The sequence below is a fragment of the Bos taurus genome, chromosome 20 (genome assembly GCF_002263795.3).
Source record: "Bos taurus isolate L1 Dominette 01449 registration number 42190680 breed Hereford chromosome 20, ARS-UCD2.0, whole genome shotgun sequence".
In the NCBI taxonomy this organism is placed as follows: Eukaryota; Metazoa; Chordata; class Mammalia; order Artiodactyla; family Bovidae; genus Bos; species Bos taurus.
Window position 1 is genome coordinate 41,203,496 of NC_037347.1, and position 25,220 is coordinate 41,228,715.

A 25,220-nucleotide genomic window follows, 5' to 3' on the forward strand; every position below is an offset into this window, starting at 1 on the left:
AGTAAACCCCGGGAGTTGGTAATGGATGGGGAGGCCTGGTGTGCTGCAGTCCATGGGGTCACAAAGAGTCAGACACAACTGAGCGACTGAACTGAACTAAACATGGCAAAAAGAACTTTGCAGATATGATTAAGTTCAGGATCTTGAGATAGGGAGATTACCCTGGATTTTCTGGGTAGATCTAATGTAACCACAAGGGTTCTTATAAAAGGAGGACAGCAATGTCTGACAGAAGGAGATTTGAAAATGCTTTGCTGGTAGCTTTGAAGAAAGGAAAGGGCCATGACCCAAGGAAAGCAGGCAAACTCTAGAAGCTGGGAAAGGCAAGGATGGATTCTCCTCTAGAACCTGCGGAAGGAATGTGGCCCTGTTAACACTTTGATTTCAGCCCAGTGAGATTTCTGGACTACAGAATAATAATGTGTAAATGTGTTGTTTTAAACCAGGAAGTCTGTGGCAATTTGCTGTATGATGTGAATGTTCACCACAGGGTGTTCTCAGAGGACAGGGCACTCTGTTAATCAGAGGGCAAGATGACCCATTTATGGATGTGGGTTAACCACTTTCCCCAGCCACCCTAGTACTAACTTGATGGACCCATGTACAAAGCGTATGTTTAGTCATTTTATGCTCACATCTGATTTGTCAGATTAGCACTACTATTATTCTTTCTGTTTTTTAAATGAGCAGACCAAGACGTGAGTAAATCGGCCAAAGTCATATAGTCAGTGAATAGTGGAGCCAGGATTTGAACCTAGATCATGGGCTTCCCAGGCGGTGCTAGTAGTAAAGAAACTGCCTGCCAATGCAGAAGATGTAAGAGAAGTGAGTTCGATCCCTGGGTCAGGAAGATCCCCTGGAGGAGCGCACGTCAACTCACTCCCGTATTCTTGCCTGGAGAATCCCATGGACAGAGGAGCCTGGCAGGCTACAGTTCATAGGGCTGGAAAGAGTCAGACATGACTGAAACGACTTAGCATGCATGCGTCTGACTCCAGTACCTTACTATCCAATATGACAGTCACCAGCCATATACAGGTATTTAGATTTAAATTAAGTAATAAGTTTAGTTTCTGTCACACTAGCCACATTTCAAGTGCTCAACAGACACATGTGGCTAGTGGCTGCCATTTGGAGAGTACAGATAAAGAACATTTCTATCTTTGAAGAAAATTCTGTTGGGCAGTGTTGCTCTAGAGTGTGGGCTCTAAACCAATATAACCTTCAGCATCTCTCATTAACAATTATATCAAGTTCTAAATCAGGTTGCAATATGGATCAGACTCTTCTCCAGTTCCCTAAATAGCTGTTCCCTGTGTCTGCCTTGAGTTCTGCAGGTTGCTCAGATTCCAAAGAACGTTATTGACACAAAGAAACCCTTACAGTACTGGTGTTGGGTGTTGAGACTTTGCAGCAGGTTATACATGCTAGAGTGTCAAAGTTGCACAGATGACTAAAATAAGTTGGCATTTGCTTATGTGTCTGGTACTGTGTCAGCTGGAAGTTGGAGGAGGGTGGAGGAAGATACCAAAGATATATATAATAACACCATTGTTCTCAGGAAATAAAGCATACAGGATTAAGCTCATCTATCCCACAAACACTTATTTAGTGCCTACTATGTTCCTTCCAGGATCCTAGGCATTAGGAATTTAGAGGCAAATAAAACAGACATAGGTTCCAACCCTGTGGAACTTCTGTTCTTTGCTTGGGGAAAGAAAGTCATTGAGTAAGAAATAGTAAGTCTGTTGTGTATCAGGAAATGCAAAGTGTGGCATACTTTGGGATAAAATAACTAAAGAGCTGATAATATAAGTGCTCTGGTGGTTTATAAATAAGAAATAGCCATGTAAACTAATAGGACATGTTCTTACTTTAGACCAGTGGGAATCTGTGTAAGATTTTCAGCAGGATAGAACATGTTGCATGGAGGTGTTCTAGGGAGGTGGTATGTCATAGAGGTTTGGAGAAGGCAATGGCACCCCACTCCAGTACTCTTGCCTGGAAAATCCCATGGATGGAGGAGCCTGGTAGGCTGCAGTCCATGGGGTTGCTAAGAGTCGGACACGACTGAGCGACTTCACTTTGACTTTTCACTTTCATGCACTGGAGAAGGTAATGGCAACCCACTCCAGTGTTCTTGCCTGGAGAATCCCATGGACAGAGGAGCCTGGTGGGCTGCAGTCTATGGGGTGGCGCAGAGTCGGACACGACTGAAGTGACTTAGCAGCATGTCATAGAGGTTAGGCATCCTGGAGTCATGTTGGTCAAGATACAAATCCTGCCTCTACCACTGATGAACTTCATGAACTGTTTTATTATCTTCAAATGGCATGAGCATAATAGTCCCTACCTCTTAGTTGTTTTTTTTTCTCATAGGTTTTTATAAAAAATAAATGTTTGCAATGTACCTTGATGTTTTTCTTACAATTACTACTATCTTTTCTTTTTTTGCTGCTGGAGGTCTTCATTGCAGCACAAGGGCTTTCTCTCATTGCTGTGCAGGTTTCTTTAGTTGTGGCACATGGGCTTAGTTGACCTGAAGCATGTAGGATATTAGCTCCCCAGTGTTAGTGTTAGTTGCTCAGTTGTATTGGACTTTTTGTGACCTGTCAGGCTCCTCTGTCCATGGGGTTTCCCAGGCAAAAATACTGGAGCTGCCATTTCCTTCTCCAGAGGAAGAATCAAACTCCAATCTCCTGCATTGCAAGTGGATTCTTTACCATCTGAGCCACCAGGAAAGCCCCCAACCAAGGATCAAACCCAAGTCCCCTGTATTAGAAGGCAAATTCTCAACCACTGGACCATCAGAGAAGTCCCACAATTACTACTATTTAAAAAAATTTATATCCTTTGATAATTATGGGGAAGATGAGTTTGAGAGAGTTAGATCCTTAGAAAGAGAGATCAATTAGTGAGCTGCTGAAATGGTCTTGGTCAAGAGGCTGTGAAGAGGAAGAGAATTTGAGACATTTAGAACTTTTTTTTTTAAGGCAGTTGAGGGGGTGGCTGGTACTTAGCAGCAATCCCACTTAGGAGAAATGATAATATATATCCACACAGAAACTTTTACCAATCAGGCTTCTCCAGAGAAAAGAACTAATAAGATATACAGTGATATGTATAACAGATTACTATAGGAAGTGTCTCATTCTGTCATGCAGGCTGAGAAGCCCCTTGATATGCAAGTTGGAGAACCAGGAAAACAGGTGATGAAATTCAGCCCAAGAGCAAAGGCCTAAGAATCAGAACCAAAAGTGTTAAGTCCCTGTTGGAGCCAAAAGGCTCAAGAACCAGGAACTTCAAGTCCAAGGTTAGGAGAAGATGGATGTCTCAGCTCAGGCAGAAAGTGAATTCGCCCAGCCTCTGCCTTTTTCTTCTATTCAGGGTTTCTGCATATTGGATGGTGGCCACTCACATTGGTGAGGCCATCTTCCGATTCAGATGCTAATCTCTTCCAGAGATACCCCTCACAGACACACCCAGAAAAAAAAATGTTTAACCAGTTATCTTAGCATCTCTTAGCTCAGTCAAGTTGACACATGTGAACAAATATTCATAGTAGCATTATTCTTAATAGCCAGATAGTGCAAACAACTCAAACATGCATCAACTTATGAATGATAAACAAGATGTGGAATATCCAAACAATGGAATATTGTGTTCAGTCACCCAGTTGTGTCTGACTCTTTGCGACCCCACGGACTGCAGCACACCAGGCCTCTCTGTCCCTCACCATCTCCCGAAGTTTGCCTAAGTTCATGTCCATTGCATTGGTGATGCCATCTGGCCATCTCATCCTCTGACACCTTCTTCTCCTTCTGCCCTCAATCTTTCCCTGCATCGGGGACTTTTCCAATGAGTCAGCTTTGGCATTAGATGACCAAAATACTGGAGTTTCAGCTTCAGCATCAGTCCTTTCAATGAGTATTCAGGGTTGATTTCCTTGAAGATTAACTGGTTTGATCTCCTTGCTCTCGGGAGTCTACTCCAGGACCACAATTTGAAGGCATCAATTCTTCAGCGCTCTACCTTCTTTATAGTCCAGCTCTCACAATCATATGTGACCACTGAGAAGACCATAGCCTTGACTATACAGACCTCGTCGGCAGAGTAATGTCTCTGCTTTTCAACACACTGTCCAGGAATATTATTCACTCATAAAAAGGAAAGAAGTACTGATGCCTGCTACAACATACATGAAACTTAAAAACATAAGACTAAATGAAAGAAGCCAGATAAAAAAAGGCACATATTGTATAATTCCTTTTATATTAAATGTCCAGTACAGACAAATCCACAAAGACAGAAAGTAGATTTGTGGTTTCTAGGGACTGAGAGGAGGAGTATGGAAAGTGACTACTAATGGATACAGGATTTATTACTGGTGTGATGAAAATGTTCTGAAATCAGATAGTGTTGAGAGTTGCACAATTTTGTAAATGTGCTAAAAACTACTGAACTGAATATTTTAAAATCATGGATCTTATGGTACTTGAATTAAATATCATATGTCAAAAAATTTTTAAAAATCGTATAATAGGGTGACAGAAATCAGAGAGTGTCTATGCCTAGAGATTCTTTAATATCTATTCTGTCTTGGTGGCAACCAAAAGGATAGCACTGAGCACTTCCTGTGTGCCAAGCAATGTTCCAAGGATTTTACAGGACTTAATTCATATAATAACCACAACAATTATATAAACTAGATATCATTAGTTCCTGGAGAAACTGAGATCCAGAGAGGTTATACAACTTGCCCTAGATCTACACAACTAGTAAGTGGTGTGAGTAGGATAGGAACCCACCAAACCTGGCCCTAGAACAAACTACTATATCATAAACTCTCTTCCTGAGATAAATAACATTATCTTCTGCACTAAATTTCCTTTCACTCCAGCATGTCACTGTATTTATCAGATCAGATCAGATCAGATCAGTCGCTCAGTCATGTCCAACTCTTTGCGACCCCATGAATTGCAGCACACCAGGCCTCCCTGTCCATCACCAACTCCTGAAGTTCACTCAGACTCACGTCTATCGAGTCAGTGATGCCATCCAGCCATCTCATCCTCTGTCGTCCCCTTCTCCTCCTGCCCCCAATCCCTCCCAGCATCAGACTCTTTTCCAATGAGTCAACTCTTCGCATGAGGTGGCCAAAGTACTGGAGTTTCAGCTTTAGCATCATTCCTTCCAAAGAAATCCCAGGGCTCATCTCCTTCAGAATGGACTGGTTGGATCTCCTTGCAGGCCAAGGGACTCTCAAGAGTCTTCTCCAACACCACAGTTCAAAAGCATCAATTCTTTGGCGCTCAGGCTTCTTCACAGTCCAACTCTCACATCCATACATGACCACAGGAAAAACCATAGCCTTGACTAGACGAACCTTTGTTGGCAAAGTAATGTCTCTGCTTTTGAATATGCTATCTAGGTTGGTCATAACTTTCCTTCCAAGGAGTAAGCGTCTTTTAATTTCATGGCTGCAGTCACCATCTGCAGTGATTTTGGAGCCCAGAAAAATAAAGTCTGACACTGTTTCCACTGTTTCCCCATCTATTTCCCATGAAGCGATGTACCGGATGCCATGATCTTCGTTTTCTGAATGTTGAGCTTTAAGCCAACTTTTTCACTCTCCACTTTCACTTTCATCAAGAGGCTTTTGAGTTCCTCTTCACTTTCTGCCATAAGGGTGGTGTTATCTGCATATCTGAGATTATTGATATTTCTCCTGGCAAAGGATACATTTAATCTCTGTGGATTACCCTATTATCTGATTCTGGATTACAGTTCTCAGTTTGTTCCTTAACTATTTCAAAAGTCCTGACATATCCATCCGTTTATCCACCATCCACCATCCATTGGCCAAAACTCAAGAAAAAATTTTAACTGGCTTCTAAAGAATATCTTTTCACTTAACATATCTTCTAGACGACAGTTATTCCTCCAAAGGAGGTGAGGAGAGCAGAGGGGAAGGGAGGGCAGAGGAGAGAAGGCGTGGGGAAGTAAGATTTTAGATGGGCCTGCTTCCTGGTCTTTCACCATCACACTGTCTAGGTACCTCCCATTTTATGCCATGCGTGGCTTGGTCTCCCTCACCACTTGACACAAAAATACATTCCCATCCTTTGGCTCATTTTTTACTGTAATAAGAGAGGGTGGTGGTTGGAATAATAGCCAACACTCACAAAGTGCTTGCAGTGGCCAGGCATCTAGGACACCGTGAAACTCTACCAACAACCCCCTGCTGTAGGTAGTACTTTCATTATCTCTATTTACAGAGGAGAAAAACGAGGCACAAAGAGGTTGTGGCTAAGGTGAGTTACGGCAGTGACAGAGCTGAGATCTGAAGCCAGATGGGCCCAGCATCAGAGTCTTATTCATTATGCCATACTCCTCTTGGTATCCCTGTCAGTGTGGTCAGTTGTGTCCAACTCTCTGCGACCCCATGGACTGTAGCCTGCCAGGCTCCTCTGTCCATGGAATTTTCCAGGCAAGAATACTGGGTTGCCATTTCCTCCTCCAGGGGATCTTCCAGACCCAGGGATTGAACCCGTACCTCTTGCATCTCCTGCATTGGCAGGCAAATTCTTTACCACTGCGCCACCTGGGAAGCCCTGTCTTGTTATAGAGTTATTTGTATATTATCTTTTCTGGCTGACATGTTTGTATTGTAAGAAACCCTTTTAGGATACCAGTTCTTGACTGAAAGGTATGAGGAAAGGCAATTAGATATATTTCGGGAGAGTTTAGGGGCAGTCCTCCTAGCTCCACCTTGTCTGCCAATTGACATTTCCTTCTTTGACCTCAGATGCTATTTAAGGATTCTCATGATGACCCTGAGGTGCTACAGGTTCCTGAACTGCCTTCTGAATCATCCAAGGAAGATTAAGCTCTGCACAGCTGGTTCATTCACTAAATAAGTTCTACCACCAGGCACCCAGTATTGGCACCCCACCTTCAACAAACTGCAGTCTGATGGGAAGAAATACCTATTAATCACATAATTCTGTGACAAGGGCAACTAAGTGCTGAAAGCATAATAAGGGTCTGACCCAGCCAGGGGATCATGGAAGACTGAGGAGGGGTTGGCTGAGTGGACACCTTGAAGCATGAGGATTAACTGGGTGAAGCGAGATGGGGAGAACATTCTAGGCAAGAACATGATAGTCCTGGGGTGGGACTGCTGCTGCTACTGCTGCTAAGTCACTTCAGCCGTGTCCGACTCTGTGTGACCCCACAGACGGCAGCCCACTAGGCTCCCCTGTCCCTGGGATTCTCCAGGCAAGAACACTGGAGTGGGTTGCCATTTCCTTCTTCAATGCAGGAAAGTGAAAAGTGAAAGTGAAAGTCGCTCAGTTGTATCCGACTCTTAGCAGACCCCATGGACTGCAGCCCACCAGGCTCCTCCATCCATGGGATTTTCCAGGCAAGAGTACTGGAGTGGGGTGGGACAGAGCATGGTAAATAGCAGGCTAAGGAAGCTGGAATGGAGAGAATCAGGAGTAAAATGGGGCAGGGCCCTACAGTCCTTCCAATCCACCCCTCCACCCATGTCCTCTGCCTGCCTTTTGTCTGTGGAAAACTTTAGTCAAAAAATAAGTTTAATCAGATAAGTGAGACATACTAAAACAAAGTAAGACAGTCAAAGGAGATTAAATAATAATAATGTAGTCATTAAGCATAGCCAAGAAACTAACTTTTTCTCAAGGGCTAGAGATAATATTCTCAGGCATATCCTGTGAGCTGTCTTATAGATACCAAAACACCAGGTGGAGAAGTTAACTACATGATGACCAGACTGTCCCCAGGACAAGAGCTTCCACAATACCAAGAACTAGCCACAAAGAAATGGGAACAAATGGACCCTGGAACTGAAGATTAACTGTATACCTAAAACAACCAAGATGATGCTGGTCAGACCACTGATGAACAATTTGAAGAGGACTGTCAGAGAAGACTGTGCTGTTTCTGCATGTAGCACCCTCCGCCCCCAAAATGTGTCTACAAAAGTTCTCACCCCCTGCTCATCAGGGTTGGGGGAGTCAGCCTTTGGACATATGCCCTTGCTCCCCACACCACCCCCCAGTTGCCAGCATCTGAAATAAAGCAAACTTTCCTTTCCACCAAGCTGACCTGTTTATTGGCTTTTGAGTAACAAGCAGCCAGACCCACACACTATTTTGGTTAACAGAAAGAAGATGCTGAAGAGGTGGCAAGGTCAGACCACACAGGGCTTGTAAGCCATGTGGAACTTTTGATTTATCCTAAGAGGGAGGTGAAGCACAGAGGGCTTTGATCACATTTGCATTTTGAACCCATCAGTCCGTCTGAAGTGTGAAGGACTGTTGTTTTATAGAAATGCTACTTCATTGAAACCCCACCAGAATCCTGTGAGGGTTATTGTTGTTCTAGTCATATAGGTTCAGAAAGGCTAAACAATGTGCTCAGGTCATTCCACTACTAAATGCCCCGGAAAAGGACCTGAGTCTTCTTGATTCCCAGCTGCTTCCAAAACTCCTTCCTTAAATAAACCCAAGTCAGGGACAAGTCGAGGCCTTTCCTGGTGCCACACCTACCCTGATCTTTAGGAATAGTTACTAAAGAGAAAAGGCATGCCCCCCTCTTTCCAGTTACCTGCCTGCTCATTGGGGTGTGCCCACAGTCCTCTTCTATCCTCAAATGCCTGCCAAGCAACCAAGGACAAAACTGGCCAAAAAAGAACCTTCTTGGTCACGTGATTAACACCTGTCTTTTCTCCGCCAGTTTTATTCAAGTAGCCTAGCAACTAATAGTGCAAATTTATCAAAGCAGTTACAGTCAGCACCTTGAAGGCTTGATTGCTCCCTGAAATTCAAGGCAAATTACTTTTAAAACGCAATATCCCCAGTGAAGGAGATTCCCCCACCCCACCCCCACCCCCCAGCAACACACTTGGAGCACAAATAACTTTTGCCTGGGGAAACATCTGCATTCTCAGAAACAATGACATTGACTTATCTCACATATACTACATTTCTGTTTTTTGAAAAGAGTAAGAGGATAATGCAGACAGGATTTCAGAACCTGTGCCTTTGTAGGAGGTATGGGGGTCGGGGGGAGAAGGATCGGCACAAATAAGAACTGAGGTATTATCTCTGCTCTGGCAGGAGACGGCTTCCCAGGTGCCTAGTGGTAAAGAATCTGATTGCCAATGCAGGAGACCCAAGAGACGCAGGTACGATCCCTTAGGTCGGGAAGATTCCCCAGCGGTAACCCACTCCAGTAACCTTGCTTGGAAAATCCTGTGGATAGAGGGGCCACAGTCCAGAGTCGGGACGGGACTGAACAGACACCAAGCAGAGGGTCTGGGGGATGGGCGTGAACACCGTGAAGAAGAGGTGAAGTGCAGCACCTAGGCACTGACGGAAGGCAGGAAACGAGATAAGGTGGGAGAAATAGAAACAATCCGACGAGGGATTGCAAGAGCAAAGAGAATGGTTGAAAAAAACAGTGAGAAAGCAGAGGGAACAAAGACACGCCTGCACGGGGGGAAGAGTACCCTCCTGTCCTGACCCTGACAGATTAGGCTCTCTTAGCAGACCGTTATGATCCCGACTCCCTGTCACTCGACTCCAGCCAGACTAACTTCCTTGCTGCTCTTGAACACTCCTGCCTTAGGGCTCTCCATTTGCAGTTCTTCCCGCAACCATCTACACCAGGTTTATCTCTTCACTTCCTGGAGCTCTACTCGACGGCGTCCCTAACCACACCCTCGCTCTCTCCCTCGCTCTCTAACTCCTACCCTGCTTTATTCTTTAAGCTGCAATCAACCAGCCGACAGACTATTTGGCTATTGTCTGAATTTCACCACCACCCCCCTCCCCGTTTCCCAGAAGGTAAATTCCGTATGAACGGGGACTTTGTTTTGCTCACTGCTCTATCTCCGGTACCCAGAACGGGACCTGACGCTTTGTGGAGGCTTCATACACGTCCTCGGAATCAAGGGAGTGGGCGCGAGTGGAGAAAGGCGACCGGAAGAGATTAATTCGGAAGGGGTAGCCAACGCAATAGCACACCTGCCATTCTTTTTCTCTTTCTCCCCTCCCCGTCTCTCCCTCTCCACTTCAAAGGCTAAGGACAAGAAGCGGGAATGAGAGAAATACAGAGAAAAAGAATCCAGATTAGTCCAGTTCAAATCCTGATGAAAAGTGCAAGGGTTGGAGAAGGGCTGAAAGGGAGAAAAACAGATGGACACGCAACAGTAAAAAGAAGTGAAAAGTAAGAAGAAAAGACTGGTAGACGTCACTCTCTCTGACTCCTCCTCTCGACTGGCCCGAGGCGATTCGCCCGGTCACCACCGCGGAGGAAGCCAGACCCGCCTCTCTCGGAGGAAGCCCCTGGCCCGCCTCGGCTGAGGCCCGGCACGCGCCCGCCCGAGCCGCGAAGGCGGCGGGACTACAGCTCCCAGGGTGCCGCGCGCGGGCGCGCCTGCGCAGTGCAGCGGGAGGCGGCGGTCTGTTCTCCGCTGAGGAGGAGTGGGGCTGAGGAGGGAGGCAGCGGGTGAGAGTTCAGAGTTCAGCAGCAGCAGCCCGAGCCCATGATTCCCATATGCCCTGTAGTTTCTTTCACCTATGGTGAGTATAATGTGCCCCTCAGGGGTCCCCGCCCGGCCTCTTCCCCGGCCCGGGGCGGCGGGGAGGCGCGGGGGTTGGGGCAGGCTCCGGGGAGGAGGCGGCGGCCGCCGCCACCCGGGCGTGCGAGTGAGTGAGGGAGTGCGAGGCGGGAGGGGGAGGCGGCGCGGCCGCGGCCCGGCGAGGGCGGCTTCTCACGGCGCCTCTCTCTCTCTCTCCCCTTCCCTCCCTCGGCGTCTCTGCCCCTCGGCGCCTCTTCTCCCGCCATGGGACCCGACTCTCCTTGCCCGCCGCAGTGCCCAGCCGGCTGGGGGAAGATGCCAAAATGGCGACCGGCAACTACTTTGGATTCACCCACAGCGGGGCGGCGGCGGCGGCGGCTGCGGCCCAGTATAGGTAACGGCTCCCCGCTCTTTTCCTCCTCTCCCCCTGCCCGCCCCTCCGCCGGGATCCCGCCGACGCGACACCCCCGCGCCCGCCCCCACTCCCCACCCCTCGGAGTCCCGGCCCGTGGCAGGCCAGGCCCGCGGCCTCTCCCGGCCCGGGGCGGGAGCGAGGGGACGGCGAGGCTGGGGGCCGCGGAGGGCCGCCCGGGCCTTCGGCGGCCCCGCAGCTAAAATGGCCTCCCGCGGCTTCGGAGCCGCGCCGCCGCCCCCGCCCGGCGGGCTGAGGGAGGGAGCGGAGGCCGAGGCCCCTGCGGTCCCCCCGCCCCGCGGGCCGGTCCCCACCTCCGCTCCCCCTCCCACTTGGGGATGGAGAGAGTGGGCGAGGGCTTCTCTGAGGGAGTGGGGGTCGCCCCGGCCCGCGCGCTGCCTCTGCTCGCCGGGTGTTCGGGTCCCCGAGCCCAGATAACGTGTCGTTTTCTCGGCGCCTTCTGCGTCCCGTGATCTCACCTGGCCCTCCACCCGAGCCCCGCAAAACCAACTGCGGGTGTCATCGCATTCATTAGGTTGATGTAGTTTTCCCCGTGAGGAGAGAGGTAAACACACCAACCACCTGTGAATTGTGTAGCTGGTAGACTGGAAAAGATGCGCGAAGTTTCTAGTGCTGACAAATGAGTCCACTGCCTTGTTGGAGCTATTGCGATTAGGCTCCAGGTGGGCCGGTAATTCCCCTGGGCGGATCTTTCTCCTCCGGAGAAATGAAAAGGGCTAGTGAGGTACAGAGTTAGTGAAATGCCCCATATGAAATCTCTACCTTAAGGGAAGCTCTAATTTCTGAAATGTCAGTGGTTCATTATGTATCTTCTCAAAAGAAAGAAAAAAACTAGATTTTGTTACTTTTGAGTCACTCTGAGAGGCTCTAGATTCAGACTATAAGCATACAGGGCTCCTAAGTGACCAACTTTTTATATATAGAAAGATTATATTAGATATCTGTGTAGTAGGCAATTTAAAACCTAGATAGTTTTCTCACGTCATTCACTTCAGAAGGTGGGTGCTCTAATGGAAAGGACATCACTGGGAACTGGAAGACCTGAGTTCCAGTCTATTTTGCTCCTGATTTTATGACAGTGGGAGTATCTCTTAATTGAGCTGTCATTTTCCTCATCTGTAAAATAAAGTGTCTTTTGTGGTTAAAACTTGTAATTCTGAAACACAATTGCCGTATTTCATGGAATAATAAGATGCTGTGCCTTGCAAGCACTTCTCTGGTGGCTAGGCGGTAAAGAATCCGCCTGCCAATACCGGAGATTCGGTTCGACCCCTGGGTAGGGAAGATCCCCTGGAGAAGGAAATGGCAACCCACTCCAGTATTCTTGCTGGGAAATGCCATGGAGAGAGGAGCCTGGCGGGCTACAGTCCATGGGGTTGTAAATGAGGCAGACAGGAGTAGCAACTAAACACCACCATATATTGTAAAGGAAAGGGTGTCATTATTTTATGTATCACTTAAAAAAAAACCCACTGCTGATTAAAATCACTCAATGTTTAAGACACCATTGATTTTTAAGAGATGTATAAATATTTTATTGATGAAATTGATATTTTACTAGTTGTTGAATGCCTTGAACGCATGTGGCGTCTTTTACAAGTCCTTTTACCTTGAAGCTTACTTGCAGAAAAAGGATTGAGATGACAGATTATTGGAGCAAAAACGTTAAAAAAAAAAAAAAAAAGTCTTTGCTTAAAAGTTGTGATCGTTAAACACTGGCGAAGTTTCAGCTACTTTAAACAGCTGATAATACCGTGAAGAGAGAAAAATCAAGCCATTTTTCTTTCTCTGGGAAATAAGAGATAACTAATGAGCATCTGTGTCCTAAATCTACTGGTACCAAGTACTATGTGTTCTAGACAAGACTATTTAACCACTTAAATTTTAATTAACACTATTTTTCTGTTATACTGTTTCCAGAGTGATGATAGATTTGTTGGATTATTTATTAACTGTTTACTGAAAACGTAGTGAGTTCTTTGTGGCAGTTTGAAGTTTTTTTTCTAATGTAAACCTATAGATAGAAATGAGGGGAGGAAATGCCAATTTAAAGGTACTTAATCACTTTTTGATGAAAATATTTGCATATATGTATTTTATCCCATTATAGGAAGCTATTACAGAATTTCTATAGTTTTTTTTGTTGTTTTTTACTTTGAGTCTTAATAGTTTTAGTAAACTGTTATGTCAATCCAAAATATTAAACTGATTGTTATATATTTATGTGTGTCTAATACTGAAGACCCGGGTTCCACCCCTGGGTCAGAAAGATCTCCTGGAGAAGGAAATGGCAATCCACTCCATTATTCTTGCCTGGAGAATACCATGGACTGAGGAGCCTGGTAGGCTACAGTCTATGGGGTTGCAAAGAGTCTGACACGCCTGAGCGACTAACACTTTAATGAGAAAAGACTAGTCTTTTGACGTTACTTATTTATGCATATATTGGCAAAACTAATTTTTTTTTTTTTTGGTTCCTGTTCTTTTTTTTTTTTTTTTTTTAAACTTACAGTATTGTATTGGTTTTGCCATATATCAACATGAATCTGCCACAGGTATACACATGTTCCCCATCCTGAACCCTCCTCCCTCCTGTCTCCCCGTACAGGTATACACGTGATCCCCATCCTGAACCCTCCTCCCTCCTCTCTCCCCATACCATCCCAGGTCTGGGTCTTCCCAGTGCACCAGCCCCAAGCATCCAGTATCGTGTATCGAACCTGGATTTTTAAGATACTTTATCCTTGTACATAACAGAGTACATGGAATTGTTTGTTTTTAATGGAAAGAAATCAGATTCAATAATGCTAACACTTGTTCAAGGAGGATCAACAAATAATAGTAAAAGCGTATGCAAAAAATGCAGTGATGATGTTCATCTTTCTTCCTGTCTAGAAATCATTAAAATACAACTTTCAGACATGGAAGACCACAGATTACTTTTCAAAAATATACTTTTTTTTTTTTTTTAATTTAAAGGATGTAAACTCAAGGAAATCTTAAACATTTACCTGTTGGATTACATGAATAATTGGCTTCACCTGTCGTAGAGTACAGATAACTGAAAGTAACTATTTCTTAAGTCTAGGTTTAATTGTGGTTCTTAGTTTTCTTGGTTACAGCTATGTAAGGTATTTGATTAAATTTATTTTAAGTTTAAGCTTTCTTTTTGCTTGTTAGTATTTGAGATTTATAATGGTATACTAAATAGCAAGGTTCTTTAAGAGATGTTATAAGAATATAAGTCCTGCTACTAATAATTTTTAGATAAACCAAGTTTTTCTTTTGTATAATGCATATTAGATATTTTGTGATAAGCATTTACTCAGTCTTTATGCTACATGTTCCATCAGCTACTGAATTATTTTTCCTCCTGCTTTCTGTATTTCTTTTTTTTTTTTCTTTTTGTATTTCTTCTAACGCTACTAAATAAACCTATTGTGCCATTTGGCCACTATTGTAAATGTAATCTTTTCGTTTTCTTACCATTCATGTGCTTTTTTCCCCCTTGGAAATTACAAAATCAAAAAAATTATTAATTATTGTGTTTATATGTATATGTTTCTGGTAGAATGTTTATTTGGGGTGTGCAGGACAAAGCAGATTTCAGGCATGGTGAAAAAAATTGGAATGGCTTCATGGCAGAAAGAGAACTTGGTTGGATAGGTACCTACTTCAGTGCAGTACTTGTTTTTGTTTGAGAAGATATACTTTAAAACTTTTAGACATAATTTTATAATAAATTAGGGAGAAAACAATTTTAACAGTTGTAAGGACTTACCGTAGCAAAGAATGTGAGGAAGATAATTCTCAGTGGAAAAAATTTGCTAAAAATTAATGTTTTATAGGATCAAATCAGTTTTTTCCTCTCTTACTGGGAGTTATACAGAAGTTCTCATAGAAGTTCTTCAGTTTTTTAAGGAATTTTGTGGCATAAACAAATACACTATAATACAAACTAACGTAATCTCATTATAGTTTACTATTAATAGGACATAATCTTTTCTTTGAGAGTTTTAAACAGCCAGTTTCTCTTATTCCTTAGAAAAGCCATGGATGTTTCAGTTCTTGTCACCTTTCTATCTACTCAAGATACTTGTCTGTTTCCTGCATAACCTGAATCTTTAGCTTGTGCTTAAACTTTCTTTGTGTATAATTCTTACCTGAATGTTATTCTACCTTCAATAAAGTTAGCTATTTAAAATAATCATTTGGCAACATTTTTTACCCTTTTAATATCTAGAATTTATTGAGTTCAAAAACTTGAGTAATGATTGTATAACGATCCAAGATAATTGCCCCCATATCTTAGAATAATAATATTCTTAAATAATAAATGTTTAGGTGGATTTTGACTGTTGTCTGGATATTAGCTTAAATATCTGCTAGTCATCTCATCTAGTGATTCTTGAGATGTCTTTAGGACATCTGTTCCTAAAGGATGAGTATCTCTTCACATCACTAAGGTAACTTAAATAGACTGATTAGCCAGTGAATTTTCTTTTTTTTTCTTCTCTTTTTTCCTTTTTATTGGAATGTAGAGTTAAGAATATTGTATCTTGGAGGAAAGAATAAAAGTAACACCAGTAAGGTCACTAACTGAGACTGTGAAAAAACCAGATGAACAGGTTTTTGAAACCAATGTTAGTGATGGAAATTTACTGGCTCTACCGAAAAAATTTTACTGCAGCTGCTAATTATATTAACTCTTCCATTGTTGAATTAGAGATCTTAGGGTTCATATTGCATGAATGAATTTGAAATAATGAACATTTTCTTTCCAAAAGGATTAGTGCTATTACAGGGATGTGTCCTGTATGTGTTATTAATAGCCTTAAGGGCAGTGTGAGCCAAAATAGCACTCTATAGAATGCTTAAAGTGTATTCTTGACTGTGCTTTTGCTTTTGTAACCTGCTTCACAGTATACTATAAAGAAAAGGGAATCAGCTAGTCACACTTTGGATTTGAATCTCTTGTCTCTTTAGGCACTTGTCCAAGTCCCTTAATTTTTCTACGACTTGGTTTCTTCAGCTGACTTGCCTTGAGGTGAAGATTAAATATAAAACTTCCTGGCCTAGTGCCTGATTTTCAATAGGTACTTTACCCATGCTAGTTTTCAGCAGAGATTTGCATAATAATATTAAAAGGGTTCTAAAAGCTATCCTTAGTTGATATCTATCCTACATTTGATATATGGAGTTTCATCATCTCAATGTAGAAGAAAATGGCAACCCACTCCAGTGTTCTTGCCTGGAGAATCCCCTGGAGAATCCCAGGGACGGAGGAGCCTAGTAGGCTGCTGTCTGTGGGGTCATACAGAATCAGACACGACTGAAGCAACTCAGCAGCAGCAGGAGCAGCATCTCAATGTTAAAAGTAGATACTTGAGTATCAGTTGGCAGCCTCAGTTTCAGTGTCAGTTTAATAGAGACCTCCAAATTTTTAATTACTTGCAAGTAACATGATTATAATTAACAGACAAATATAAGAAATAATAAGAATTCAGATTTCCTGAATCTAAGATCAGGGAAATATTGGTAACAGTCATGTTTCATCAATGTCAGATTAGGTAATTATATTTCAAATAAGTTTTTTGTACATAGCCATAAAATCTATTAAGTAGATCTAAAACTAATGAGATAATGCAGAACATTTTAAGGAAAAAATAAAATAGGCTATAAAGAACATAAAAGAAGACATACATGAAGATGGGCTGTGTTCATGGAGTGAAAAAAAATCAATACTATCAAGTTAATCAGTTTTCTTCTGAGTAGTCCATATATTTAATGTAACTCCAATAAAAACCCGCAGACTTTTTGGGTTAACTTGATAAAGAAATTCTTAGGTTGACAGTGAAGAGAGTATTTGTCCAAAAGTAGTCAAGACAGTCTTGTCATGATATCATGCATATTAGCAGATGTTATTAAACAGGAAAATGTGGTATTGGTAGAGGGACAGACAGATCGTTGGCTTATAGTAGAGATCCCAGAAATAGATGTGTGCTTACAGGCAGTGGATTAGAATATATGGCTGTTAAAGTAGAGATACTTGTCAAAAAAAGCAAATCAACCAAATTGTTATTCAGAAATAAATAATCAGGATAATCAGAAAACAGTCCTTCAGCTTGTAAATGTAGTAACGGACAAAGTATGTTAGAATTACTAGAAAGAGATGAAAGGTGGGGAGTGTGCCTACGGTACTTATCCATACGTTGTCCTTGGCATCACTCTATCGTAATTGGGGTCGTCGTTCTAAGAACAACATTGCTTAGTGTTTTCTGAAAGCTGTGTACAGTGCAGCTCTTAATTCACCCTTACACAGGGCAAATTATTGAAATAAAGAACATTTGACTTTTTGTTTTTTTAATATTAGTCTCCTCATGTAATAAGTACATTAAAATGCATTTGTAGGGAGTAACTTGCAGTACGCATAGTCCCTGCTCTCAAGGAGTTTACTCTGCTGGAAAATGAGAGTAGGGGCAGGTATACCTACAGGTAACTCTGCCATGGTAACGATCGTACTGATTTTTAATAAAATGCTTAAATGGGGAATTGAAGTATTTCAACTATGGGGTTTGAGGTAGTCTTCACGGTATTCTGAAAATCGAGGCAGGGTAATTTTAGACAAAATGTGTTGGCCAAGGCAAGAAGGAATTAAATTCTTTTTTGGTTTGTGTAGGTTTTTTTGGACACACCATGTGGCATGTAGGGACTTAGTTCCCCAGGGATTGAACATGTGCCCTCAGCAATGAAAACACAGAGTCCTAACCACTGGACTGCCAGAAAATTCTTGAATTAAATTCTTAATATGGTTGGTAGTTGGTTGGTTCTGAAGTCCTGGCTCCCTCTACTAGTTTCCATGTGACATTGGGCAAACAGTCCTTTGGTACTTGAGTTTCTTCATCTATAAATTAGATATAATACTAATAATTATAGGATTGGAATTTTTTGAAAAATTCTACCTTGAAGTGTGATATATATGAAAAGAACACATATAATAAGAGTATAGCTTGATGAAATGTCAGAAGCTGGGCACCACTGTATAATCAGCACCCAGACCAAGAAACAACATTATCAGCATCCCAGGAGGCCTCTACATTCTCCATTATGGTTTGAGAATTCAAAGAGATAACATTTGTAAGGTGCTCAGAATATTTAGTAGGCATTTGGAAATGGAGCTCAGAATTGGGATACGGGTCGTAGAGTAAATGTGAATATTAGCCATATATGGTGGTGAATCCACCATTGTAGCTGTGAGTATGGATGAACCAGAGGAACTACTTGTCATGCATCAAACATTTAAACATTTAGTAAACTTTTTTTGAATGAGTGGGGGGAAAAAAGAGAGTCAGGATTACAAACTTGGGGAACTTCGGTGTTGAAAGTAGAGCCAGAGAAAGAAGAAACAAATAACTGGGCCAGGGTGGTGGTGAACAGAGAGCTAGGAGAATGTAGTGTTCATAAAAACCTAAAGAAGATAAAGTAGTCAGCAATATTAAGGCTTTAGAGAGGCCAAGTAAAGAATTGACAGTTATCAAAAGCATTGCTTTAATTTTCATGGGCAGCCATTATAGAAAAACTAGAATCTGACTTTTTTTGGAGCTACAGAAAGACAAGCATAAAATTTTGCATAAAATAGGTTTTGTAGTTTAACTTAGTACTCAAATAATTTTTTAAAAAAAATTTGTTGAAGTATGGTTGATTTACAATGCTGTATTTCTGCTGTACTGCAAAGTGGCTCAGTTATACTCATACAAACATACTTTTTTATGGTCTTTTCCATTATAGTTTATCCCAGGATATTGAATATAGGTCCCTGTGCTATACAGTAGGACTTTGTTGTTTATCCACAAATAAATTCTTGAGGGTCCAAGAGGTTAAATGGGCTTAAAATATTGGGAGGCACTGTGTTTAAAGATAAAAGAAGTGAAAATAAAATTTTGAATTAATTTTTTATTTCTTGAAAAAGATAATGTATAATTGCATTATACTGGTATAGTAGTCTGCATTAAATGGGCAGAGAACTTGAAATTTGAAGAATAATACTTTTTGATAGAAAAAACAATGAGCCTTTTAAAAATACATACGTGTGTGAAGTCGCTCAGTCGTGTCTGACTCTTTGCGACCCCATGGACTGTAGCCTCCCAGGCTCCTCCGTCCATGGGATTTTCCAGGCAAGAGTCCTGGAGTAGGTTGCCATTTCCTTATCCAGAGGATCTTCCCCACCCAGGGATCAAACCTGGGTCTCCCGCATTGTAGGCATTTACCCTCTGAGCCACCAGGGAAGTAGGGCAAAGAGTGATACGGTTTATGAAGATGATTTTATTGCTACTCTCACTACCCCAGTTCTACCCATCACAAACCATTTTTTACTATAAGCAGACATAGTTACTATAAATTTAATCAAAATACTCTTATGCTTAAAATCCTTCATTTGCTAACCCTTACTTTCAGAATATCTGGTTATCCTAGCTTCACATTTAGAGGATTTGGGGGTCTTATTGTATAGACTTACAGTTCATTATTCAGATGATACCCAAAAAATTCTGAAAACAATACTAGTTAAAAAAAAAAGAAAAACTGACATGAAGAGTAGGGTGTTGCTCATTGTTCAGTTGCTCAGTTGTGTCGGATTCTTTGCCACCCCATGGACTGCAGCACGCCAGGCCTCCCTGACCACCATCTCCTGGAGCTTGCTCAGACTGATGTCCACTGAGTCTGTGATGCCATCCAACCATCTTGTCCTCTGTCATCCCCCTCTCCTCCTGCCTTCAGTCTTTCCCAGCATCAGGGTCTTTTCTAATGAGCGGCTCTTCGCATCAGGTGGCGAAAGTATTGGAGCTTCTGTATCAGTCTTTCTAATGAATATTCAAGATTGATTTCCTTTAGAATTGACTGGTTTGATCTCCTTGCAGTCCAAGGGACTCTGAATTCAGAGTCTTCTACAACACCACAGTTCAAAAGCACCAATTCTTCGGCACTCAGCCTTCTTTATTGTCCAACTCTTTACATCCATACATGACAACTGGAAAAACCATAGCTTTGACTAGATGGACTTTTGTTGGCAAAGTAAATGTCTCTGCTTTTTAATTTGCTGTCTATGTTGGTCATAGCTTTTCTTGCAAGGAGCAAGTGTCTTTTAATTTCATGGCTGCAGTCACCATCTGCAGTGATTTTGGAGCCCAAGAAAATAAAGTCTGTCACTGTTTCCATTGTTTCTCCATCTATTTTCCATTAAGTGATGGAACCGGATGCCATGACCTTAGGTTTTTGAATATTGAGTTTTAAGCCAGCTTTTCCACTCTCCTCTTTCACCTTCATCCAGCATTGCATGACTTTCTTTTAGATGTCTTCCAAAGAAAACTGTTCGCTTATTTTCAAAATGGAATAAAATTTATTTTATCTCAATTACCATATGGATCCACTAGATCTTTTTTTATAAGTTTAAGATTTAGAGTATGGAATCTTAGTGATCTTGTTTTCCTGTTTCTTGAAACATTTTGCTATTTCGTGATCCTAAAAAAAAGAGGAAAAAGATTATTCCCTCTTTACTCATCACTCATTTCCAGCTATGCTAAAAAAAAAAGTAATGCAATAGCAAAATGGTTTTGGAAGCACCTCGAAGGATGGTACGGTAGTGAAATAAGTGGAAGATATTGCATTGCCCAACATTTTGCATCTTTCAAGATGGTATGAAAGAAGAGAGAGACACTACCTTTAATTGTTGGCTTTTAGTTTTCCTTCAACACAATTGAGGAGTCAGAATTAGTCATTCTCTGTTCATGCTGTCAAAAGATAAGAAAGTTAACACAAGAAAATATTTGACAGTTTTTACATAAATAAGATGAATGCAAGAACAAAAGGACACTACTCAAGACAAATGATAATGGTGAAATTGATTGCATGAGCAAAATCTCAGCATAAGGGTCTTTAGATACCATATCCTCGATCAGGAATCCCCATCCCCCAGGCCACAGACCCTTAGGAATCAGCCACACAGGAGGTGAGTGGCAGGCCAGTGAGGGAAGCTTCTGTCTGTGTTTAACAGAGGCTCCCATCACTCCCTTTAAACCTGAGCCCCACCTGCTGTCAGACCTGCAGAAGTATTAGATTCTCATAGGAGCTGCAAAGCTCCTCCTGTGAGAATAATGCCTGATGATCTGAGGAGGGGCTGAGGTGATGCTAGTGCCGGTGAGCCACTGCAAATACACATTATTATTAGTGGAGAGATTTGACTACACAGGGACCACAATCAGTTGCTGGACTGCACAGAGACCACAATCAATTGCGTGCAGACTCCTGTCAGAACCCTGTCAGTGAATGACAATTGTATGTGTACATGCTAAGTCACTTCAGTTGTGTCCGACTCTTTGTGACCCTGTGGACTGTAGCCTGCCAGGATCCTCTGTCCATGGGATTCCACAGGCAAGAATACTAGAGTGGGTTGTGTTTCCTCCTCCAGGGGATCTTCCCAACCCAGAAATCAAACCTGCATCTCTTCCATCTCCTGCATTGGCAGGCAAGTTCTTTACCACTAGTGCCACCTGGGAAGCCCAGGTGGCAATTGTATAATTAATTCATTATATATTACAATGTAATAATAATAGAAATAAAGTGCACAATAAGTGTAATGCACTTGAATCATCCCAAAACCATTCCCTCCCCCCATTTGTGGAAAAATTGTCTTACATGAAACTGGTCCCTGGTGCCAAAAAGGTTGGGGACCACTGTCTGAGATGAGTTTCTTCACACTGAAGAATCAGTAAACGAACAATATTTCTAAGGATAAAGAAAAGAAAGTATTCTCATCTAATTAAGAAGAAGGACTCATTATGTAATATTCTGTGACAATATTAGGAACATCCCATTTTGCTAGAAGTATATGTGGCAGAAATCTTTCTTGTTTTGTGATGTTTGTGAACTAAAATTTACTCGGTATGGTGCATTAGTGAACAAATCTTCAAGGCAGATATGTATACAAAGGTAGTTGGAAGGAAATAGATGGTGTAGAAATTAAAAGATTTATTAGATAATTCCAGAACAAAAAATTGATAATGTTTTGCAGTTATGAATCAAATATGATCATCATCATCTCTCTCTCTCTCCAGAAAAATATGAGCCATAAAACATATCAAAACTTTTTAAAGCATTGTATGTTGACGATTCAAATGTAGAAAGAACCAGAAGTAATGAAGAGTTGGAACTCATTAGACAAACACTTAAAATGTGGAACTAGCATTTACAGATGGACATGTTTCACGTTCATGCATTAAAGTTGATGAGCAGTTATGTTTAGAAAATATGGTCCATTTTATCTATATGTGGATAAGAATTTTAATTCGTATTGAAAGTTTTCTAATAGTTTTCCATTATCCCTTATTCTTATGTAAATGGTCAAATAACCTCAAAAATACTGAAAAGGAGAGAATGAGATTCAGTGGATCCAAATGACATTTCTCCTGGTGGTAGCTCAGCTGGTAAAGAGTCCACTTGTAATGCAAGAGAGACCCTGGTTGATTCCTCGGTCAGGAAGATCATTGGAGAAAGGATAGGCTACCCACTTCAGTATTCTTGGGCTTCCTTGGTGGCTCAGATGGTAAAGAATCCACCTGCAATATGGGAGACCTAGGTTTGATCCCTCAGTTGGAAAGATCCCCTGGAGGAGGGCATGGCAACCCACTCCTGTGTTCTTGTCTGAAGAATCCCCAAGGGTAGAGGAACCTGCAGTCTGTAGTTGATGGGGTTCCTAAGAGTCAGACATGACTGAGCGACTAAACACAGAACACTACAATATTGAGAGTTAAAAGATCTCAAGAAAACTGTTAACAGTTCATATGCTATTTAACCATCCCTCTCGGACCTTGTAGTCTACAAATCTGATGAGTTGGTAGAAATGGTAGGATTGGTTATTTTATTTGTTCTAGTTTTTAAGAAGAAAATAGAGCCTGAATTTATTCAGTATTTAGTTCAGTCGCTCAGTCATGTCTGACTCTTGGTGACCCCATGGACTGCAGCACATCAGGCTTCCCTGTCTGTCACCAACTCCCGGAGCTTACTCTAACTCATGTCCATAGAATTGGTGATGCCATCCAACCATCTCATCCTCTGTTGTCCCCTTCTCCTCCTGCCTTTGATCTTTCCCAGCATCAGGGTCTTTTCCAAGGAGTCAGTTCTTCACATCAGGTAGCCAAAGTATTGGAGTTTCAGCTTCAGCATCAGTCCTTCCAATGAATATTCAGGACTGATTTCCTTTAGGATGAACCGGCTGGATCTCCTTGCAGTCCAAGGGACTCTCAAGAGACTTCTTGAACACCACAGTTCAGATGCATCAATTCTTTAGTGCTCAGCTTTCTTTATAGTCCAACTCTCACATCCATACATGACTCCTGGAAAAACCATAGCTTTAATTAGACTGACCTTTGTTGGCAAAGTAATGCCTCTGCTTTTGAATATGCTGTCTAGGTTGGTCATAACTTTCCTTCCAAGGAGTAAGCATCTTTTAATTTCATGGCTGCTGTCACCATCTGCAATGATTTTTGGAGCCCAGAAAAATAAAGTCTGACACTGTTTCCACTGTTTCCCCATCTATTTGCCATGAAGGGATGGGACCAGATGCCATGATCTTAGTTTCCTAAATGTTGAGTTTTAAGCCAAGTTTTTCACTCTCCTCTTTCACTCTCATCAAGAGGCTCTGTAGTTCTTTGCTTTCTGCCATAAGGGTGGTGTCATCTCTCCCAGCAATCTTGATTCCAGCTTGTGCTTCATCCAGCCCAATATTTCTCATGATGTACTCTGCATATAAGTTAAGTAAGCAGGGTGACAATATACAGCCATGACTTACTCCTTTCCCTATTTGGAACCAGTTTGTTGTTCCATGTCCAGTTCTAACTGTTTCTTGACCTGCATACAGATTTCTTAGGAAACAGATCAGGTGGTCTGGTATTCCCATGTTTTTAAGAATTTTCCACAGTTTGTTGTAATCCACACAGTCAAAGGCTTTAGCGTAGTCAATAAACCAGAAGTAGATGTTTTTCTGGAACTCTCTTCCTTTTTAAGTGATTTAGCGGATATTTGCAATTTGATCTCTGGTTCCTCTGCCTTCTCTAAATCCAGCTTGAACATCTGGAAGTTCACGGTTCACGTACTGTTGAAGCCTGGCTTGGAGAATTTTGAGCATTACCTTTCTAGCATGTGAGATGAGTGCAGTTGTATGGTAGTTTGAACATTCTTTGCCATTGCCTTTCTTTGGGATTGGAATGAAAACTGACCTTTTCCAGTCCTATGGCCACTGTTGAGTTTTCCAAATTTGCTGACATATTGAGTGCAGCACTTTCACAGCATCATCTTTTAGGATTTGAAATAGCTCAACTGGAATTCCATCACCTCCACTAGCTTTGTTCGTAGTGTAGCTTCCTAAGGCCCACTTGACTGCGAACTCCAGGATGTCTGGCTCTAGGTGAGTGATCACGCCATCGTGGTTACCTGGGTTATGAAGATTTTTTTTTAATATAGTTTTTCTGTGTATTCTTGCCACAGAATATATTCTATCTTCTTCTTAATATCTTCTACTTCTGTTAGGTCTGTAACATTTCTGTCCTTTATTGTGCCTATCTTTGCATGAAATTTCCCTTGGTATCTCCAGTTTTCTTGAAGAGATCTCTAGTCTTTCCCATTCTAGTGTTTTCCTCTATTTCTTTGCATTGATCACCAAGGAAGGCTTTCTTATGTCCCCTTGCTATTCTTTGGAACTCTGCATTCAAAGGGATATATTGTTCCTTTTCTCCTTTGCCTTTAGCTTCTCTTCTTTCCTTAGCTATTTGTAAGGCTTCCTCAGACAACAGTTTTGCCTTTTTGCATTTCTTTTTCTTGCGGATGGTCTTGATTCCTGCCTCCTTTACAATATCCTGAACCTCTGTGCATAGTTCTTCAGGCACTCTGCCTATCAGATCTAATCCCTTCAATCTATTTGTCCCTTCCACTGTATAATCGTAAGGGATTTAATTTAGGTCAAACCTGAATGGTCTAGTAGGGAACTACTTCCTTCAATTTAAGTCTGAATTTGGCAACAAGGAGTTCATGATCTGAGCCACAGTCATCTGCTCTTGTTTTTGCTGACTGTATAGAGCTTCTCCATCTTTGGCTGCAAAGAATATAATCAGTCTGATTTCTGTATTG

The 25,220-nt window shown here is 42.1% G+C and overlaps 1 protein-coding gene and 1 long non-coding RNA gene across 4 annotated transcripts in view; one reads left to right on the forward strand and one right to left on the reverse strand.

The window, feature by feature from the left end:
* The first annotated feature begins 10,473 nt into the window (after positions 1 to 10,473).
* ZFR (zinc finger RNA binding protein) overlaps positions 10,474 to 25,220 on the forward strand; it is an 83,744-nt gene continuing 68,997 nt past the window's right edge. For all 3 annotated transcript variants that reach the window (XM_024981513.2, XM_024981514.2, XM_059878902.1), the window contains exons 1-2: positions 10,474 to 10,613; positions 10,907 to 11,006. In XM_024981513.2, the coding sequence (XP_024837281.1) occupies positions 10,577 to 10,613; positions 10,907 to 11,006 (137 nt within the window). In that variant the 5' untranslated portion in view covers positions 10,474 to 10,576. The remainder of the gene's footprint in view (positions 10,614 to 10,906; positions 11,007 to 25,220) is intronic.
* Positions 19,985 to 21,824, reverse strand: LOC132343242 (uncharacterized). Its single transcript, XR_009491976.1, has 3 exons — positions 21,735 to 21,824; positions 20,761 to 20,830; positions 19,985 to 20,561 (listed from the first exon to the last, which is right to left on the reverse strand). It is a non-coding gene; the product is annotated as an uncharacterized lncRNA (long non-coding RNA).